At 34.1% G+C, this 21,855-nt stretch overlaps 2 protein-coding genes across 2 annotated transcripts in view; both read right to left on the minus strand.

The window, feature by feature from the left end:
- Window positions 1-5,905, minus strand: part of LOC142345731 (branched-chain alpha-ketoacid dehydrogenase kinase-like) — a 42,712-nt gene extending 36,807 nt beyond the window's left edge. The window contains exons 1-3 of the mRNA XM_075398020.1: window positions 5,421-5,905; window positions 2,581-2,649; window positions 2,078-2,262 (exon numbers count right to left, since the gene is read on the minus strand). Coding sequence (XP_075254135.1) covers window positions 2,078-2,262; window positions 2,581-2,649; window positions 5,421-5,861 — 695 coding nt within the window. The 5' untranslated portion in view covers window positions 5,862-5,905. The remainder of the gene's footprint in view (window positions 1-2,077; window positions 2,263-2,580; window positions 2,650-5,420) is intronic.
- Window positions 5,906-14,189: 8,284 nt separating this feature from the next.
- On the minus strand, window positions 14,190-15,058 carry LOC142345340 (methyltransferase-like 26). Its single transcript, XM_075397347.1, has one exon. It carries the CDS (start codon window positions 14,920-14,922, stop codon window positions 14,302-14,304), a length of 621 nt encoding a protein of 206 aa, XP_075253462.1. The 5' UTR covers window positions 14,923-15,058; the 3' UTR covers window positions 14,190-14,301.
- Between the last annotated feature and the right edge of the window lie 6,797 nt (window positions 15,059-21,855).

Genomic DNA, 21,855 nt, shown 5'->3' on the forward strand with positions numbered 1-21,855 from the left:
TGAACCATTTACTAAATTTCATTTATACCATCTAAAGAGCTGGTAAGAATTTTCATAAAGGATACGCGCAAATTCTTTCATATTTTTTGAAAACAAGTAATGTTAAATTTTTATGCCTCGTTGTTATAATATTCATTATTAGAAAGCCGTTGTTATAATAATCATTAATGATTCTTCGTCATAACACATTAAAAATATAAAAAAAACACGGGCGAAACTCAAATACTCAACAATATTTCATGAAAACATAGCACAAAAGTCAAAAACCATTAATACCCATTGTGTTCACGCTTTAAACTACTTGATTGTCGCATCCTTTACCAGTGAAGCGCGACTTAAATTGCTACTCTAATTTCACTTCTCGTTGACGTAAAAGATATTCACCAGAAAAACTTCACGCTTTCATGAAATGCATTAAAAAATTTGATGATATCGAAACCAATCGTTGTCCGTTTCATTTTGTGTGACAAAAAAGATTGATAAAACAGGTAAAAACTCCGAAAAGTTCCGAAAACATTTAAATTAAAATGGAAGGTCAACCGAACACACAAAAAGACTTGAAATGCTGTCAATACATTTCAGTTCGTTTTCATAGTGAAAAGACAAATCTCTAACTCACTCAAATTTGATTATTTAAAATACTTTTTTCCCAAAATTTATTGATTATTACAAACAAAGTAACGTATTTGGGTGAAATCTTCGTGTCGTTAGGGCCCTCGATAAAAAATTTAATCGGTGTCCAACTATTACTTAAAATAATTTATCAAAATTGTCAAAATTAAATCTCAAATTGAACCACGCATTTCCACGCGATTTTTTTTGTCCCCGAATACTCAAAATAACCACACGACAAGGAATTAAAAAGGGCCTGGAAAAACCATCAAGAAATCTCAACATAATTGCGGTAAAATTATCATTAATTCGATTCAAAACAAATATTTTTCTTAACATATCTTTCTTCCAACAATAAGACAAAATTATCAGTTCGAAAAATTCACCTCAAACCATTGCATACAAGTTGCTTCCCCAGCACGCTTTGCGGAATATTCATTAAATAGAAATTCTGCTTTCATCCAATCCCGATGAAAAAATAACAGCTTTCCCTTCTTCCCCCGTGGATCACACTACCGTTTTTATGGCACATTTTTTTATTATCTATGGCTTCTTGTATCACAAGAAATGCAAACCTCATAGCACAACAGGAATGAAAGGGCGGAGGGGGGATGGAACGAAAATACTTGTAATAATAATTTATAGACCGAAATTACCTCAAAACCCGATATAACTTACTAAGACTGTAGCCATTTGAGCCATTTCACCCTGAAAAATTGAAGGCCTAAAAATGCAACTATACTTTTGACTCATCTTTCTGGGCCCCAAAAATTCAGGACAATTAATCGGTTTTTGCACAGCCAAAAATGATGCATTGTTTCAAGGGAAGGCGTGAGGTTAACCATTTCCATTAATTTCAAGGTTTTTGTCTGAGAGGTGGCGTGAAGATAAAGGCCGTCTGATGGCCATTTGGCTAATTCAAAAGGGCAAACAACGCACGGACAGAGAAGGGGACATTCAGCCCACCTTATGAAAATTAAATTTAAAATCCTAACAAGATAGGAACACTTCCATAAATGGTTTAATTGAGAATTCGTGAGGTACTAGAATTTGAACCAAATTCCAAATTGTGCTTTTCACAAGATTTTGTTAAAAAAATTGCATGCACGAAATGAGTGAAAGCAATGCATAGCAGAATTCTAGAGAGCAAACGTGAATAGATTGAAGAATTATTAGTTTAACAGAAAAAACAATGCCTCATAACGAAAAAGGAACCAATGAAAAATACTTTTCATGCGAACAAATATCTGCAAAAATCAAACTTGACACATCAAAAATGAAAAATGCAGAGATCAGGAACTATTTCCTTTCTTCCGTTCGAATCTGACCAGCTATATCTGACACGTTCAACCCTTTACAACTGTTTATGTATAACATGCAATGGCTACTCCAACCTTCCATTAGTCTATGCAAACCATTATATGGGTTATGAAAACAGAAAAAAACTTGGAAAAAAACAACCAACCTCTGCTCGGATTCTGAGTCTTTCACAGGTTCACTTTGTATCAACAGTTTGAACGTCCTCAAATACAGCTCATGTACACTTAGAAGAATAGGGTTGATGGCCACTATGAATGGCAACCTGCGGAATCCTGCTATTCTGTGGGCAACACGCACCGGGAGCTCCTTTTGCAGATACTGGGAGCTTTTCTAAACGTGGCAGAAAAAAATTACTCACATAAACATAGGGATTATCTTCCTTCTAAATAACTTTTCTAAATTGGATCAATTTTTCTTTCCTTCTATTTATTTTGTTGATATCCCTTTTACCTTTTACTGAATTGATATTGTGTTAAGTTCAATTGATCGAAATACTTTTTGAAATCTCAAAACAATTACTACAATAGTCTTCATATCCGCTTTAACATTATAATAGCTCTTTAAAAAGCAAGAACAGATAATACGAGCAGATAATACGCTCCCATTTTCTTTTGTCAACACTAAACTAATTGTCTTTCCCTTACTCACCAGTAAATGCAGACCATCTGAGCTGCCTCCTGTATACAACATGCTGCTTGGTGTCAGTCGAACAGAGGGCTAAAAAACGAAAAGCTTAAACAATTATTCAAAGGCTAGCACTGAGAACTAATAATCAAATGTCATCTCTCAAACTATGCTCTGAGCAAAATTTTCCCTAAAAAGCTATTGATTCACTTTCTGTGTCAGTTGAAATTGAATTCTGACGCCAAATATTTTTTGGATTCCACTAATTTGAACCAGACAATTCTTGATAGTTAATTTTCGGACATTTTGAAAACTTATTGGGAGAAATCCGTGCCAGACTTTTTTATTCACACAAATATTGACTTTTTCAGAATATGCAGAACGGCATATAGGTCATAAACTTTTTCGCATGCACGCTGAAACAATATGTTTAGTATTGACTTAAAATAATCATTAACTTGAAATTGCATTAAAAATAAAATTTCAAAAATTTTTTGAATAAAAAAAATGTAAAGACATAAAAAGCTTGTACTCATGGACAATTTTTGTGCTCAAATTCTGATAGCTTTTAAGACTTCCGAAACTATTATAAATCAAGGACAATTTTTAGTAATCTAGGAAAGCTCTCACATTTTTTAAGGTTCAAGGAATATTTGTTGAGATTTTGGTTATTTATGAGGAAGTTTGGTAATCTTTGACTCTATAGTTATAATTAGATTATCACATAATGAAAAGTATTCCACATTATTTAGACTACAAAACGAAGTCAGTACCTCCGCCAATGTAAAGCTTTAAATTGAACTCGGTTTGTGTTTCTTGCCCAATGTGAAAAAAAATACTAATGCACGCACGAGCTGTAAGTTTGATAAAATTTGCTTGCACCATCAACAGCTAAAATATGATTGCGTAGAAAAAAGTTTGATAAAAGGAATTAAGTACAACAAAAAAATGAAAAGTTTAAAATTATTCAAAAAATAAAGCAGCTAACGCCAGACAAATTGCTCTCGCACGAAAAGAGACGCAATTAAATTCAGAGAAGGCTGTAGCAGATAATTTGTTATGGGTGCAAGAAATTTTGAAAACGGTGCAAAAAATTTCGAACTCCCGCCCACCGGCATAATAGAATCGAACATTAGACAATCGGCTATTAGGCCCTTGTGCTGGATTATCTCACAATTGCTTTTGTTTTAGCAGCAATCTTAATTTTTGAATCAGAGCAATTTAGGTCACGCAAAAGTCAAGCGTGAAGAAGTCACTAGAGAAAGAAAATCGAAAGAATGTGCTGAAACAAACGGTAAACAAAAACTTTGCACAAAAGAGACACGCACTCGGTAAAATTAATAGCGTCAAACTTCGTTCAAGATCAATTAAATATCATAAGGATTACTTGCGTACTATGGCGTTGGATACTTTAACATTGGGTACATTGTCATGTAATCTATACAATAAATCCCGTTTTTCCATTAGTTTCAATCCTTCTACGTAACTTATAACGAACACTAAATGTGAAGTTGAGAGCATTGTTCAATCTTAAAGAGTTAACTGGATTGATTTTTGACCGAAGTCGCCCAATTTTAATTTATGTACTCAACGTTTTCGAGAATTTTTCTGGTATTTTTTGAATGACTTTCGCCACCTCATTTTTGATAATCTTTATCGCAAGCTACCTACTATTATGTCCCCCACGTATTCACAACTGAAAGCTTTCCAATATGTGAATTGGCCTCAGAAACGTAAAGGACACATGTTTTGAGCCACAATCTACTGATTGGATAATTTAAGTGAAAGAATGTCATATGAGGAATACTCAATTGGAATCCAACATTATACAATGCAGAAGGCAATTTCAAGAGACTTCATCGTGTGTTGTGTTGCGCGCGCTTTTCAAATATGCCCTGTTTGTTTATTTCTCTCAAAAATGTATTCAAATGAAAGCGTGAAATCTTATGACAAAAAGTTTTTATCCATCAACATATTTACATTTTTCAAGATCCAAGCTAGCTTGGAATTTTAAAAATACGTAGCCTGTGTGACTGCCTATGAAGAGATCAATATACTAGAAAGCTAGCGATTGCAAAATTTTGCATTGATATCCTACAGCTGCATTTGCTATAGTTGTTTTAATTGTAAAGATCGTAAAATTCACAACTCAAAAATGACCTTCGCAAAATGAACTTCTGTGTCCTCGGAAGCTTCGGTAAATCGCACTCTTAGAGCGTACTAAAACTCTTCGAGAGCTGTGATGCTACATCTGTCTTCTAGTTGTTATAGGTATATACCAAAATCGTGGTCTTGTTTATTGCATGTGCATGTATTATATTTTAATATAGCTGTTTAGGATGGTCAACTTCAGATGTATGGGCTGACAACATCAAAGGAACGATTCAAGCTATGTCAGATATTGAGTAAGTATATCTCAAAACTTTATTTATCAGAATGCAACTTGTTAGAATCCAGCAAAATCTATTGTGTGATGGTGAGGTTAAGTTTGTTTACATTGAGAGTAAATAGTTTATAGTTGACATGTCTCAAATCATAAAAACGAAAGTTTCATAATGTTTCATGTATCGACGTCACAAGAGCTACACGTGGAATTAATGTACTTGGGTTAACAGTTTATCCAAGTTTCGACAAAAAGTTTAGCGAAAGAGTATTTTAGAACAAATGATCAAAACGGTCAAGCAATTTTGGATAAAAGACACACACGGCTACAATAATTCCTTCAAAATCTTTCAAGAAAAATTAGAATGAGGAACATGAAAAAATGTATAGGCAAAAACATGACGCTCTCAATAATTCAAGGGTGCTTTGTAATGGAAGCTTCCTCCGAATATTTTGATCTGTTACTTCTCAGATCTACTCACCCTCGCCGCGTAGTGATCAACCTCCGGCTGATTGTACAGGTGACTCAACCGATCCACCGAGGTCTGTGAGAACGCTTTAACAGATCCGGAGGAACTCGCATCAACCAACATATTCTGTGGCCGAGAATGATAAATGAAGCTATTATTTCTCGGCCGTGAGTCTGGATTACTCGATTCTTCTTCTCGTCGCCTGGAAATCGAGAATGCATTTTCCTGGTCTTTAACTGATAGAGCTCGAACTGACTCGCTATCGTGACCATTTCCGTCTTGGTTCCCCCCAGAGTCGACACTTCGAAATCTTAAATGGTTTACTTTAGTAAGTCCAGGAAGGGAACTTCTACGCGCTGTTTCCTTTTGGTTTCTCGATACAGTCGCCAAGCGCCTCGATGCTGACTGATATAATTGATCACATGCAAGGCTTTTTATTCCTCTTTTCAACATTGTGACAATTTAGTTAAAGTAGAAACAATTGCATTTTATTCATTGCACCTGAAAAAGCAAACAACTAGTTGAAAAGAAGCAACTCTCGTGAGGATCACAGCTTTGTTTACTTAAGAGCTAAAATTTGCATTTATGCTGTTACGTAGTATATGCCCAAAACAGAAGTCAGAGCATTTTTTTCAAACTTTGACCTTTCGTTCGTCCGTCAATTAAATCAGATATAGCTTAAATTTCTGATATAGCTTATCAGGAACAGATAAAAAGCTGTCGTTTATTCAAAAACCAATTTAAAATTTTGCGCAAACAATCAATTTTTAACTCTGGGACAACTGTTTGTTCTGGGACCATATAGTAATAACTATAGTCCTCTTACCAAATATAGCAACGAAATGGTCGACTTGATAATGCTCCACCACATCTCAGTATTAGCTTAAGTGCCAAAACTCTGAAACTTTGATAAACAAAAAGAATTCTTATAAGCTAGCTGTAGCAGCTCCAAATTTTCCCTGAATTCATTAAACATAATTTAGCACAAAATTAAAATGACTTTCCCATGGTTCTATTGACTTCGATACTAGGGGCAGTCATAAATAGTGATTTTTGGAAGTTCGTTATTTGTACTTATTTTTAAAGTCATAATCCCAATAATTGCCATGGTCCCATTGACGCGCAAAAGAATCTCAAAAATTTAAAAGTTCTCAGTGAATAGCTTACGATTAAATGATTCGATAATTTTTTTCTCGCACATTTTAATAAACTTCTGTGTTTTGCCTTTATTTGCTGTTCGTTGATGTGGTTAACCTTAAAGATAGGTCCAATCAGCACAAAATTAAATTAACCTTCCCATTAATTTTAATTACTTCAAATGATTAGTTAAAACATGATACCAAAAATTGCCTGTGTAGCATTTCGAAGAATTTTGCACATTAAGGAAGGGTATGTAAAAATCTCTTTAAAAATTCACTTCTTATAAGAAAAATTTTTTCGCATTAACCTAAAACTTGAAGTGGTTTCTCTGGAAAATGTTCCCTGATTTACACAACTTTATCCGATTTACACACTGATCAAATCATACCCCGCCTGATAAAATACAACAATTCGTGCGCCTCAATATTGTATTATTTCTTCAGAATAAAATTCTTCTTTAGTAGTACTACTACGATTTCAATATTATAACGTATCGTTAAAAACACCTGGCAATGGGAAAAACCAGACAACTATCGCCAAATGCCCAGTAAATTGAAGAAAAGCTAAAGTTAATAATTTCTGATAACCATAATTTCTAATCTCATTTTAAAACATCCCTTAAAATAATTAGTAAACAATTTCTTTCTTCGAGCCACAACTGCTGTTTAAATGAAAAATCAATTTTTTCATCCAATTTTCAAATTGAATGAAGGTAAAAAAATTGAGACTAAAAAGTTGAAAACTCAATTTTTTCTATTGTTGACAGGACAAACTGATCGGTACCCACAAATTGGGTACATCAGGATTTGGAAAGCTTAAGGCAATCTATAGCAAAGCTACTGGCGTTAAATTTTGAGAAACCTCGAATACAAATCGATTAATCGTTTGCTGCATTGAAGCACAAAATTGCCTCATTATTGTTCCGACCCCACTTTATGGGAAGAAACTATATGTTCAACCGGGTTTCCCTTTTTGTTCAGTCATTTTTGGCCAATATATTTCAAAGATCAATATATTTGTTGTTGAAAAACATTAGTATCATTATAAAGCCATTGAAGAGTGGATTTCGTTTTTTTTCGAGGATTCATTGAGCTTTGAAGTTTTTGTAAACATATGATTTGTCAATGGATTTTGTTCATTTTTAGCGTCATTTTGTCCACTTTAAGATTTTTTGTTTCAAACTGCTGTTTCAATTGATGAAGTACTCTAATAATTGAAACACTTGCCCACTTGTAACAGAGGTGCAGCTGTAGAAAGACTTTGTTCGGTCTCATCTTCGAGTTTAGAACCAAAATTATTCGTTACCAACCAAAATTCGTTTCAACAATTTTTATGGCTAACAGTTTTTATGGCTTAGACAGTATGTGTTGCTAAAACAAAATGAATTTTTCAGTTGTGCCTGAAATTGATGCACTTTTTATAGTCTAACAACTCAAACTCATTGAGAAAAGTTCCATTTACTTTCTTAAAAAGCTAAAATTGCACCTACCTATTGCATTGAGTTGATACCAAATTCGTGTTGTTACTTTCAGAATACTTTTTCAAAGCAAAATTTTTGAACTTTACCGCCATTTTAATCATATTTCAGTCAACGTGTAGCTCGATCTCATTTAAGACAGAAACATAGTCTTTCTAGTGGAAAAAAACTAACCAGGAATTGCAATTTTTATACACCACTAACTGTATTGGCTTTTGTTCTACGAGCATTTTTTACAATCGCTTAACGTTTTTTAGAAAATTAATCATTTAAATCTTTTCCCAAGCCTTCCGTATTCTCACAAAAATGACAGTTAACATCGGCGTGGACATTATGTTCATTTGAGCTTGTATAAAGTTTACGATGAACAGCTGATGGTTTTAACGTCCTCACATCATTTTCCTCGCATTTTTACCCAATTTTTAGTTTCTGCTGTTTTTGTTGTTCTTCATGCAGACAGAAGACGCAATCTAATTTATCACAGAACCAACTGGTTTCCTATTGAGAATAAGCTAACGTATATAGTGCCCTCTAGTGATAGGTAACATTTTTAATGACTTCGATACTACGAGTTTCGTAAATCTTTTCTGATTTCCAGATAAATATTTGCGGCACTTTTTAAAGTCTCATCACATTATCATAATAACGTCAGTTTCCATTGGCGTTCACAAAAGGCGCAATTAAACAATTAAACAGATGGCAGTGATTAATAATGGTTACAAGGGTTTGGACAATTTTTTTACAAGAGTTTCTAATTGTATTTTTGATTTTTTCTGGGATTTGATATTTTTATGCAGTAGTAAGACTATTTCTGACGAAGGACATGTTCAATTGTCTTCCTATTGAGTTGTTAGAGAAAATATTTGCTGCCCTCAGTTGAAAGTTTATAGTTTTATTGAATTCGATACTAGGGGAAGTCAAATAGATTTTTGAAAGTTCGTTATTTGTACTTTATTTTAAAGTCTTGTCATAATCCCAATAATCGCTATGGTCCCATTGACGCGTAGACGATTCACAAAATTTAAAAGTTTGCAGTGAATAGCTTACGATTAAATGATTCGACAATTTTTCTCTCGCACATTTTAATAAACTTCAGTGTTTCGCCTTTATTTGCTGTTCTTTGATGTCGTTAACCTTATTAAAGATAGGTCCCTTTGGCATCCTATTGTGGTCTGCACAGACCTACTTAACTCCCTCAGTTCTTGTATTTCTTATTGACTTTGATGTTGTTTTAAAAAATGTCAGAGTATTTTTCAACGGGGTTCTTTTTGTTTTTCTCTCGGCCAACTTTACCTTTCTTTCATCAGTGATAGCTCACATCCATTTAAAATAGAGAACATTACGCTGTTGATTGGGTTTCTGTTTTAACAGATGTTTTATGACTCGGGCACAAGGTGTTTTCATAAAAGCTTTGGGAATTTTCGCTACTCGTCAAAATTTGTGGTTACTTTTGTTGTATGATAATACAAGCTATTGGTGTTCAATCGAGGCCCACGTGAAACTATAATCTTTGCAGTCAACAAGTGAAAATTTAAAAGGCTTCACTAACTATTTTCGTAAATTATTAGCCAGTTTTTGAGAGTTGCCTGTATTTGCTGTCCGTTTGTAGTGCTATGACTTCCTCTCACTAGTGACAGTTAACTCTGGCTTCCCGAGGATCTATATCTTAATTTAATTTGCATTTTTTGAACTAATTGTAGTTAACTTTTTGGAATTATTCGGCTCCGCTAAATTCGACTTCACCCAGTTTTCTTCTTTTTGTCGACTTGTTGCCGAGTGTCATTAAGAACAGGTCCATCTGCATTCTAGTGGAAAACACGTGAATTTGTGCATTTTAGGATTTATTTGACCTTAACTTGTCTTAGCTATTGAGCTTTTTCAAAAAAGGATATTGAGTTTTTGCCGTTATTAAAGTTATTTTGAGGATATTAAAGTTATTGTTTCTGTTTACTTTTTGTCTGTCTCGTCTCGTAGTCCTATTCATGGTAGGTCTCAACAACCTACTAGGTGCTTTGCCTTTCTTTTTCATTCATTTCGTACCTTGAAAATGTATTGATTCTTATCACTCTCATTATTTTTCTAATAGTATGTGAGATTTTAATTAAGAGTTAGATTTTAAAACGCACATTGTCGATCCTCCTTGTTTGCATTCTTACCTGTTCATTGACTGGAAAAAAACTTTTGCATTGGTTCACTAATCGAAGAACAATTATCTATACGACAGAACAGTAGGAATCTTCGAATTTCTTTCCTGGCAGAAGGAACTTTAAATGTCACCATAAGCAAAATCTTGGCACTCCAACAACTCTCAAAATATTACTATTAACTTTATCAATTTTTTGAGGAATAAAAACAATAATTTTGTTACAATTGAGAAAAAAATTTATTTAACGCATATTGTTTGAAATTTATTCATTTCGGCTTTGAAATTGTAATCGTTTTTTGAGACATTATAGCACATTGTTGCAACCATTATAAATTTATAAACCAGAAAAGGTGTTCAAATAAACAAACAGCAACAAACAAAGTCCGCAGGAGAGAAGTAGTTTTCGAAGATCTCTTAAAGCAGAAAACAACTTAAGATCTTTTTTCGGAGAAACTGGGTTTCCAGATAGAAACGATTGGAAAAATATTTTTGAAGTTAAGGACCACCCTGCAAAGATGCGCTCTAATTTGCTGACAATTTCTGGTCACGAAATTGTACAATGGAAACGCAATCAGAACTTCTCCAAAGAGTCTGTAAACTAAGCCTGCAAAAATATGTATAAACCTAAAATTTATTTGATACAACATTCCTCCACCTCTCATTCTCCGCTTTTATATTTAATTTAACAAACTGAATGTTTTGAAAACTGTTCCAAACAAATAAATTTTTGATAATAAAAAAAATGCTTTTAAAATTTACTTTCTTTCATATAATTTTTCTCTGGGCGAACAAACAAAAATGAAAATTTGAGAAGTCTACTCATTAAAATAAAATTGAATAAAAAACATAACTAACAGATTGCCAGAAAATAGCCGCAACAGCTTCGTAGATCTGCAGTCTCAAAAAGATTTAAAAAAAACTAAAAAAGAAATTTAGTCTTTTCATTAAGGGCTGAGATGTTAAATTTTGATTACAAATCTGTATAACTTATTGCTGTTTCTATTAGCTGCTCTTGAAAACTCTTCAATTACAGTTATATACACTCACTTTATACCTTATCTCTTTGAATTAAAGTAAACAAAAAGTTCATTTTAGAGTGAGGAAATCATTTTTGAGAGTGAGGTAAGTCACTTGTGACCAAAAACTTCATCATGCGAATGAACAAAAAATTACCTCCACAAAGAGTGAAAAATGACTTCACGCACGCAATTCAGTTGAAATTGCATGAACGAATGAACAAAAAGCAGATTTGAAGTGATTGTGACGTCATATGGTCGTAAAAAAAATCATGACGAAATAAAAAACATAGCAGGACAAGTCCTGACGTACAATTCAAAGAATTTTCATTGACTAAACAAAAACTAGACCTAGAACGGACTATGAGTGAATTGGGAAAACCATTTCTAAAAAAATCAGATAAAAAAAACAAATAAGAACAGAAAATCAATGTCAAAATGCCGCATGTGAACAACAAACCACTAGTGAGAAATAGATATTTCGTTCAAACAAAAAAATAGGCCTAGAATGATAAATTACTGGATTGGGAAAACCATTTAGAAAAAAATCCGATCCAAAAAATAAAAAACACAATAAAAGCAAAGTGAAACTGCCGCATGTGAACAAAAAACCACTAGCCAGAAAGCGAATTTTTGTTGAAACACCGTTCTCTCACTCAACTTTAAAATTAGAGCAAAAAAATTTCACGCCGCAAACCCACTCGCTTTTCCGCTCCACTTCCTGTTTCGGCGCCACCAAAATTACTACTCCAATGTGACTTCAAAAATCATGAAAATGTGTGAACAGATCTTAAACGAAAAAGACAGCGCCCCAATACAATTCAAATTCTTTGATTTATAAAAACCAAGATAAGGCCAAAAATAGCCTCAGCTATCGCTCCGCAGCTGTTAATTAAATGACTAGAAAGAATAGAAAGGTTATTAACCCGAAATAAAAAAAATCCAGGAGACAAATAGTTGCCTCAAAATTGCATGGCGGTCAATTCTCAGCTAAAAGTAACATAACCGATTAAACGTCGGAATAATTGCTCTCGAACGACTAGTGGGAGCTCTAATCAACTGCAGCCTAATTCAGTCGGGGGGATGGGGAACCTAAATGGGACTAAGAAGTTCAATAGTGGGCTTCAAATAACCACATTAGAGGTTAACATATACCACTATTAAGATTTAAAGTAAGAAATGACACCAGTTTCGGCGCATTTTTCATTTGACTTTTTGTATTAAATTGCCACCAATTAAGTTCAGCTGCTTTAAATTGTGATTGAGAGAGAATTTTAGATCACGCGAAATGCGAAAAGTCAAGGGCGTAAAAGTCACTCGAAAAGTCAAAATTGTCAAGCAAAAATTTTGCATAAAAAAGACACACACGTTTACAATAATTGCTATGAACTTCGTTCAAGAGCAATTAATAAACAGTAAAAAAGCGTTTCTCAAAATTAAACTTGCCAATCATTCTGAAACTTATGTTGCTTCAGAACATATCGACGCAATTGCTAAATGCCTTTGTAGTTCTCTCTTCATTCTGTTAAGCTATTAATCTTCTGGCCTACAGTGGCAAAGCCTTAGGTAATTCGGGATTTTCTTGCACAAATAAATGAACCTTATTTTCTACTAAAAAGTGATGTTTTTTGATAGCAGTGGTCTATGGATCTGCCGTTGCATTAGGTCGTGAGTCGTTTTGATGTATCATACTCAGGCGAGTGGACTAGAAGGCATTTAAATTAGGCAAAAAGCAGTTTTAAGAAGATTGTAACCCAAATTTTGAGAAAGGAAATCGATTCTTTAGAGAGCAAATTTTATACTCCCAAATTACCTGTAATATCCAAGTCCATTACCCGAACACGAATGAAGGATTCATCTACCCCATTCACAAAAGCCCCGAGGGCATTACTTGTGCAAGTTCCGACCCACTGGGGGTGCAAACGCTGGAGATGAAACACCCCAACGTGTCCAATTAAAAGACTTGGGAATCTACCTCCATCATAATAGGAAGTGTACATTAACAATCTATTACATTAGATGGTATGATCAAACCATGTATTCAGAATTGGCTGATTGGCCACGGAATTTGATAACGTATAAATGAGTTTAACAAGATCATGATTTTTCAATAGGGCGTCTTTAAACTTGTGATTAAAGGAAGATACTTCAGATTTGACCAAGCAATTTATGTTATATGGAAAACCACTTTTAAGGCACAGTAAATTAAATAACATACTTGCACGTTCTATTGGAAAAAGGCTCTTATTTTTGGATAAGGGCCGTTAGAGCAACATTAACGAAAATAAAGAGCAACATTAACGTGTTCGCAAAAGAAACCATTTCGGAAAAAAATGAAGATCAGAATCTTTTTTGTCAATTGAGTGGCTCTAAAGAACTGTAGCTACAGCATTCATACCAAAAGACAATATTGTAACATAGGTCAGACATTTGAAAAAAAAGTTTACAAACTCGCTTGTTGGCTATACAAAATGTCTAACACCACAACGATTGAGTTAGAGATTTTAGCAGGTATTTGATCTATTTAATAAAAACCAATGATCCTAACATTGATCCCCGAGGTACTCCTTAACTAGTGTCCAACCACACAGACGATAGTCCATTTACTTCTACACGCTGTTGACGGTTACACAATTGACATTTTAATTTTTTAATTATTGATCCATTTTTGTCATCACAGTTTTCAACGTATCTCATTAAATTTGTCTTTTTACAGAAAAGAATTGGACATTTTTCTCAACAAAATGTTAAACAGAAAATGTTTATGATGCTATAAGAACTCAATTATGCACGAGACTTTCACTTACCTTTACAGTTTCTAAGATTTATCAGAAAAAATTCAAAATGCTATTCACATATCACAGTGCGCTTTCGAGTAATTTAAAAATTTCAAGGACCTAAATTATCTTTTCCAATTATTAGTGCAGCTCTTGAAAACTTGCCATGCTTCACTAAAACACACAATTCAATAATTTTAGGCTGGTTTCGGTATGAAACAAAAATGCCAATACAGATTACAATTTCTACTCTCAAATGCATGTCGCTTAAACAATAAACCACAAGGTTGTCGCATCAGTATATAGACAATAGCTTAAAATAGGAAAACTAAGATACTCAAATTTTTCTGAAGGCCAGAATCCAGTTATTTGATGGCATGGCTATTCTCTGATCAAAGCTGAATCCATTATTTTCCGCTATTTCCTTTAGCTGTGACGTATCTCTATAGCCCCACTCTGAATTCTGATTCCTGAGATGCTTGTCAAAATTCAGATTACTCTCCGGTGAAATTTCTCCGTCTATTGAAAATGGACCGTAAATAAGAAACCAACTTTCTGGTTTTAACATCCGTGATGCAATATCAAACGCTCCGTATGTACATTTTACGGGTGATATGTGCGTGAAATTTGAGGCGTAAACCATGTCTATTTCTTTGATGACGTCACATTTTTCAGGACAACTCAAATCAATCACAATTGGGTCCCTGACGGTGCTTGTTAATTCGTAATTGTCGATGTAGGCCTTAATACTTTCCATGTTTTTGGGCTCAATTTCTGAAGGCTGAAAATGAACGTTGGGAAAATGTTGGGCGAAAAATGAGACGTGCACACCGGAACCAGAAGCCAGTTCTAAAATTGATTTGATTTTTGTTTTGGGATGTTTGTCAGGTTCGATAAATGTTTTCAGAACTTCCAAAATGGGAAATTTGTTCTTGTCACTGGAAGGCGAACTTAACATCGTGCAGGATGATGGTCCAAATCTAAGTCAAAGTTGAAGTCTCCAAATTGTGTTTTGAATGAGATTCATGGAAATCTGGCAAGAAAGATTTATATATAGTCACGTTACTTTTCGGGAAAAAGGACAATAAATTGCGATTCAAAAGCTTCTAATTGTATAATGTATTTAATTTTAATTTCTAGCTCGAACCATTTTTCATCCAATAGAATTTTGATTTAAAACAGTTTTACTCTCGAAAGCAGTCACGCAAAAGCATTAGATGCGAGCAAAAACAACAAAGACAAAAACACGAAATCAGTTCAGCCAAGAATAAAATGTCAATGTATTTGTGAAGTAAGAGAGCAAACATAACCGACTAACGTTAGGTATATTGCTCTCAAATGACTGGCGAGTGTTGCTTTTCGTATCAGCCAGCGAACTAATAAGGAAGCTATGCTCACGGATGGGGGATTGCAGTCCAAACATCCTCAATTTGACCCCAAATCGTAAAATTATACCCCCTCAGCAGATTCGACTAGTAGAGCTCGAAAAGCACTGAACAGAGACCTAAGATCCTCGGGGTACATCAGGTCATCCCATTTCTGAGGCGATAAACAAAACGGAAAATCTATCACGCGAAAAATGATCAACAAGACTATATTTTTACTACAAAATTTGTTTGAGAGCAGTTAAGAAAAGTCCATTGTTTTCCTTGATCTTATTCTCTCTGTATCGCTTCATAAAAAGGGAACGTAACAAAATTAAAGTTTAGGCTCCCAACAATTCAGTATCTACTGCAGACAATATTTAGATTCGAAAAGCTCAGAGGATTTAAAATAACGCTGGGCTTGTGGTACGAGAACCGGCAAACTGGATTTAAATTGGTCCACCGAATTCCTCTAAGCTCCTTTGCTTTGACTTCTTGAAAATTTGTAATTTAAAATGTAAAAATATGCACAGAAATGGAAATATTTTTTGTTCTTAGTCTCAGGTGAAAAACAATAAGGAATGCTATAAATAGCTGGACGGATCCAAAAAAGATCCACAAGGAGTATCGATATATTGTCCGAATATACTGTGCAATTTTTTTATAATACTGTTTCATCATAACTAAAAAAAATTGTCATTGCTGCGAACAATTTAAAAAAAATTGCATTATTATTCACCATTTAGCTCGGTATACGGTAGACCCTTGATATCACAAAGTGTAGCTTACCAATAAACATAGCCGGCAGATTGCCGGAAAATAGCCGCGATAGACGCTTGTGGCGTTACATGAATTGAAACAACTATAGAAATAAAATAGACAGATCGACCACCAGTCCTTTAATAGACCACTAGACTTTTTGGGTTAACTTCGGACTGTCATTTTTATGAGACACTTAAGCTCTATAAGGAGAAAGCCCTAATAGGGCTTTTCAAAATTACGATCTTTTCCGTTTGTGCCCCTCAGCTTAGTGGGCGCATATTATTTGCACCCCCCAGATGCACGTGCAATATTGGGGGGGGGGGGGCACAAACGGAAAAGATCCCAAAATTAATATTCGAAATCAAAAACTCAAGACTCTAATATTTAAGAATTAGGGCATATGTTTGGCACTACTTAGATGCACACTATTGACCTTTAACAAGTAAATGTTCATAAAATTTAAAGATTCATAAGTGAGCTCAGAAGTCATTTTTTTGAGTGAGGTAAGTCATTGAAAAAGTCAATTCCAAGAAGTCACGGTAAGACGAAACAAAAATCTGTTAGACGAAGTAAAAAAACATAGCAGGACAAGTCCTGACGCACAATTCAAAGAAATTTCATTGACTAAACAGAAAACTAGACCTAGAACGGACTATGAATGGATTGGAAAACCCATTTAGAAAAAATTCCGATCCAAAAAATCGAAAAAACAGTAAAAGTCAAAGTGAAATTGCCGCATGTGAACAAAAAACAACTAGCGAGAAAGCGAATTCTTTGTTCAAACACCGTTTTCTCACTCTACTTTAAATTTAGAGCGAAAAAATTTCATGCCGCAACACCACTCGCTTTTTCGCTCCACTTCCTGTTTCGGCGTGACCGAAATCACTACTCCAATTTGACTTCAAAAATCATGAAAATGTGTGAACATATCTTGAAAAAAAGACAGCGCCCCAATACAATTCAAATTCTTTGAATTGTGTGACTGCTACAGAAAATTCTATTTGCAAAGTTCTGTGTCATGTTTAATAGCCGCATGTGAACAAAAAACCACTAGCGAGAAAGCGAACTCACTGTTCAAACACCGTTTTCTCACTCTACTTTAAATTTAGAGCGAAAAAATTTCACGCCGCAACACCACTCGCTTTTTCGCTTCACTTCCTGTTTCGGCGTGACCAAAATCACTACTCCAATTTGACTTCAAAAATCATGAAAATGTGTGAACAGATCTTGAAAAAAAAGACAGCCCCCCAATACAATTCAAATTCTTTGAATTGTAAAAAAAATTAGGAGCGCTATAATAGCCGCCTAGAATTGAGGACGCGGCTATTAAACATAACACAGAACTTTGCAAATAGAATTTTCTGTAGCAGTCACACATGGTTCAGTCACGAGCTTTCGCTGCATTGGACCAAAACAGTTATGTCTGGACTAGGTAGTGGCGGTTTGGGTTGAACTTAGAATGTTCTGCTCATAGCCAAGGCTTTGTTTCCATAGTGAAGGAGTTTTGCGTTTGAACTGGATCCTGCACATCGTCAACCAATTTTCCCAACTAGAACTCCCTGATAATCATGTTAACCATTTCAACCTTAGGTTTTTAACTAAGTATCACAAGCTCAGAAAAAAGAGAAAATCACGCTTCAATCTTCAGTCTACTTCCTAGAAACAGGCGAAATCAATAGTTAGAAATACAATACTAGTTTCTGTAGTCACAAGGCTGACTGGCTGTTATTGTTGCAAGATCAAGTACTCTAAAGAAGCCTCAAAATCACTCAATGAAAAGAAGATTCACTAATGCGTGTAGTTGAGCCTAGAAATTGGCTACTACTTAAAACTGGTGAGTCCTATTATTCGCCTATATTGTTCGGTCACGGCTTGCAACGCCAGAAAGAGTTGTCCTATCACATTTGAGATGCCCAATTGATGCTTTTTTCGATGGTTCGACCGTCTCGACGTTACAAGGCTTATTGGATAATAATGCGAAAAGATAAACGCGTTTCCCACTTATATTAAATTTCATCTTTCAGAGCTTGAAATTTCTGCTTTCAGTTCCTGCATCCAGCAAATTTCAGTGAGATCGTAATTTATCCAGCTCACAATTATAAAAAAGAATCCTCGAGTCGGTTTCAGCGGCTCAAGAGCACCCAATTAATACACCAGAGAAAAACACTCTGGAAACTACTCTTAGACTTTATTGGGATACCAATCTCAGTCCGTGAGAAGCAGGGATCACAAGCTGGGAGTTCCAGTTGCTCAACCAAAATGTCAAAAAGTTCAGTGCATTCACTCACGTGGATTACTCGAACAAAATCTTTTCGTGCAATAGTTCCTCAATATCAATTTTGGGCTGACCTGCTGCCTCTTTTGTCCTTTACATTGTTTCTGCTTTTCACAATGTCGCCCAATCATAGCGTGGTTCGCAAACTTTCCTCATTATTTGAATCGTTTGCTTTTTATTAGAGGGAACTGGTCGTTAGCTAGGAGGCAAGGACTTCCCCAGCGATACTAAGAAGAGAATCTTTATAAAAATTCACCAGTTTTATAAAAATTCTAAATTTTTAGATTGACAAGTGGATTTGATTTATGCATCAAGGAAATTCAGTTGCTCAAATGGATCTACCCAGAGCAGATTCTTGACAATTCCAGCCAAACATCATGATCGCCAATGCCTTATCATTTATTTCTTTTTCAATATCTGCCATGAAACGAAGGTCATTTTTGATATCGAAGAGTTGCTACTAAGAAAAATTGAACATTAAGAAAAAATATGAAGGCAATTATGTATTAAGAAAAACGTTTTTTTCTTAAATTAGTGCGGTGACCCATTTCTTGGTAGACACTTCCTTTTAAGTTTGAAGCTTTAATAAATTTCAATATTTTACTTACTTTTCACAGCAGAAACGGTGCAAACCAATTTTTGAACAGTGAGCAGAACATTACCCACAGGTAGATAAACATGATACAAAAAAATGCTATTTTGTTTGGACAAAAAGCAAAAGTTTTGGAAACTTCCATCAAAATTAAATTCTGATTTATGTCGGTAGTACCGGCAGTTAAACGTATCGTATGTTTAACAAGACGGCTCGCATGAGTCTGTGCGTAGCACAATGTTTAAGCATACCTCTGCAAAAACAACTTTTAAACTCTGCCAGAGATACCGTTGGGGGTATCCGAAAGCAACTTATATGCATTGAAAATTACCTGTACTGAAGAAAATTACTTGTAGAAAATTACTTGTACGGTTTAGACCAAAAAATATGCCGTCTGTTTACAAAAGAACAAAGACATATAATTGTAGTACAATTTGAAAGACAAAGAAAAACCATACAAACAAACACAGAACACATTAAACAAACAAACACCAACAAATACAAAGCCCAACACCTAGAAAAAGCTCTTTTTTGTGTTTTTGTTAATTTAGGTCTTCTTTTTCAAACTAAAACACTATATGTGGACTTTTTGAGGTAATTGTATTGGTAACTGTAGTTTTGACACATTTTTGAAACGTAACTTTCTTGAAATTATCAAGAAACTTTTTTTCAATTTTGATATTTCATAAGCACAACGGGACAATTAAATTTTCAAAATCTCACATAAGTGCTATCAGCAAGATTTCAAAAAATAGTTTTGGCATTTGAATCAATTAAGGCCACAACTTCTAGCAAATACAATTAGTTATTCCAACTCTCTTTGACAGTTTTTGTACTCCGCCTCCATTTGTGTCTAACATTTGAATACACTATCTCTCTCACACAAACTATCCTTTCTCCCTCTCATACACGCTTACCACATAAAAAACGCACACCCATTAAAACAGACCACACAAGCGCTCGAGCAAACAAAAATACAAACCTCACCACCAAAATCTGTTGGAAATTTTCTTTTTGGCATCTAATCATTACTCACCGTTAATCACAGTTCATATATGGCTTGACTAATATGACTAGTTTTTTCTCAAAAACTAGGTGTTTTTGCTGCCTGCCTCTAGTTGTTTTTAACATGTAAAGGAAAATTGAAAGCTCTTCATAACGTCTCATATTTAGCAGCTGTGAGGAACATTGTTTACCAATAAATTTTATTTTATGGCTCTTTCAAAATAATTTTTATGAGAATTAAAAGGAAAACTTTCGTTTTTAATAAACTTACAATGAGGAGTTTTGCATTGAATAACAAATTTGGTTCTTCTGTTTCAAGAAATACCAAAAGACAGGAAAACATGAGATCGAAGAGCAATTACAAAATACAAGTGAAAAATAACTTCATAAAAATTAAGCACATGTAGTAAATTTTTCAACCTGGCAATCTATAAACTCTCAAACTTTTGAATTTCATCTGTATTTCCTTGTATAAGAGAAGTTTAGTTCGAACTATCTAATCTGATATTATGAAAAATACAAATAAAGAAGAAAAGAAAAAATTTATTTTCAATAATGAAGTTGATTGATTTGATGTTCATTTGATGATTCTTGTTTTTTTACGTTTCCAATGTTTTCAAAAATTATTAAACGGTTATTTCCGATTAAATAAGAATATTTGCAAAAAAACAACTATAATTTAGACAAAAATACATCGTCCTGCTTATAGTTTTTCATTTTTCAAAGTTTATTTTTGGTATATTGAGAGCTGTAAACTGCCTGTACTATTCAATTTTCAAAACTTTTTTGATATAGAAAAAACGGCTTCAAAAAAATTTTTAACCAGCAGGAAACAAAGAGACGGACAGAAAAGCTTTTTTAACATTCATCATTCACTTTTCTTCAATTTTTTAGGTTTGGAACTGTGTAGCACCATTAAAGAATTTTTTAGATAACATTTTTATAAAAATGCGAACTAGATAGCAAGGGCTACAAAACGATAGCTTTGTTTTTACTCTACGATGCGTAAACAAAGTGAAATTTGACTGATAAAAAACCAGCACCGCATATATATTCCCCCACTTTTGAAACAAATGTTGGAACAATTATTTCAATCAAAAAATTACTTCAAAATCGAAAAGTATTTGCAAAACTTCAAGCTACCGTTACTGCCGACTAGAAGGTGACGTTCCATACCCAGTTGATGTTTCCCGTTAAAATTAAAAAACAAAGTTTTTAAACCTTCACTGCCTACGAACTTTTACCTCCCAAACGGTGATAACAAATTATTGTGCAATTAGCAAAACAATTTTAAAATCATGTTGATTCTTCTCTTTTTTACGTTTCCAAGGTTTTTGAAAATGCTCAAACGGTTAGTTCGGATTAAATGAGAAGAAATTTTGCAAAACAGAAACTAGACAAGAATACACCTTTCTGTTTATAGTTTTTAAATTTGCAAAGTTTATTTTTGGTATTTTGAGATCTCTAAAATGCCTGCAGTAGTCAATTTTCAAAAAACTTTTTGACATAGACAAAAAACGGCTTCACACTATATTTTTGAACCAGCTGGAAACAGACGGATAGAAATGTTTTTTTTAAAAAATTCACTTTTTAATTCATTTTTTAGGCTTGAAAATGTATAGAAATATTAAAAAATTTTCATTGGACCCAACTAAGTTTCCTTCAAAATTTTTTGTTTGTTTCTATTGTCATACCCCAAAGCCCCAAAGCTATCCTCCTTTTTCCTTCATAATTTTTCCTTCAAAAATTTCAGTTCCTCCGTTTTTGAAATTTTGGATCATTTTTTATAAAACTGTGAACTAGATGGCAAGGGCTACAAATCGGTGTTTCTCTTTACGATGCGTAAACAAAAAGTGAAAATTTGACTGATAAAAAACCAGCACCGCATATATA

This window comes from Convolutriloba macropyga, chromosome 9 (genome assembly GCF_964194025.1).
Source record: "Convolutriloba macropyga chromosome 9, txConMacr16.3, whole genome shotgun sequence".
Classification (NCBI taxonomy): domain Eukaryota; kingdom Metazoa; phylum Xenacoelomorpha; order Acoela; family Convolutidae; genus Convolutriloba; species Convolutriloba macropyga.

Bases quoted from the DNA above. Each gene is read 5' to 3' on its own strand.
- LOC142345340 (XM_075397347.1), bottom strand. From the start codon at position 14,922: ATGTTAAGTTCGCCTTCCAGTGACAAGAACAAATTTCCCATTTTGGAA.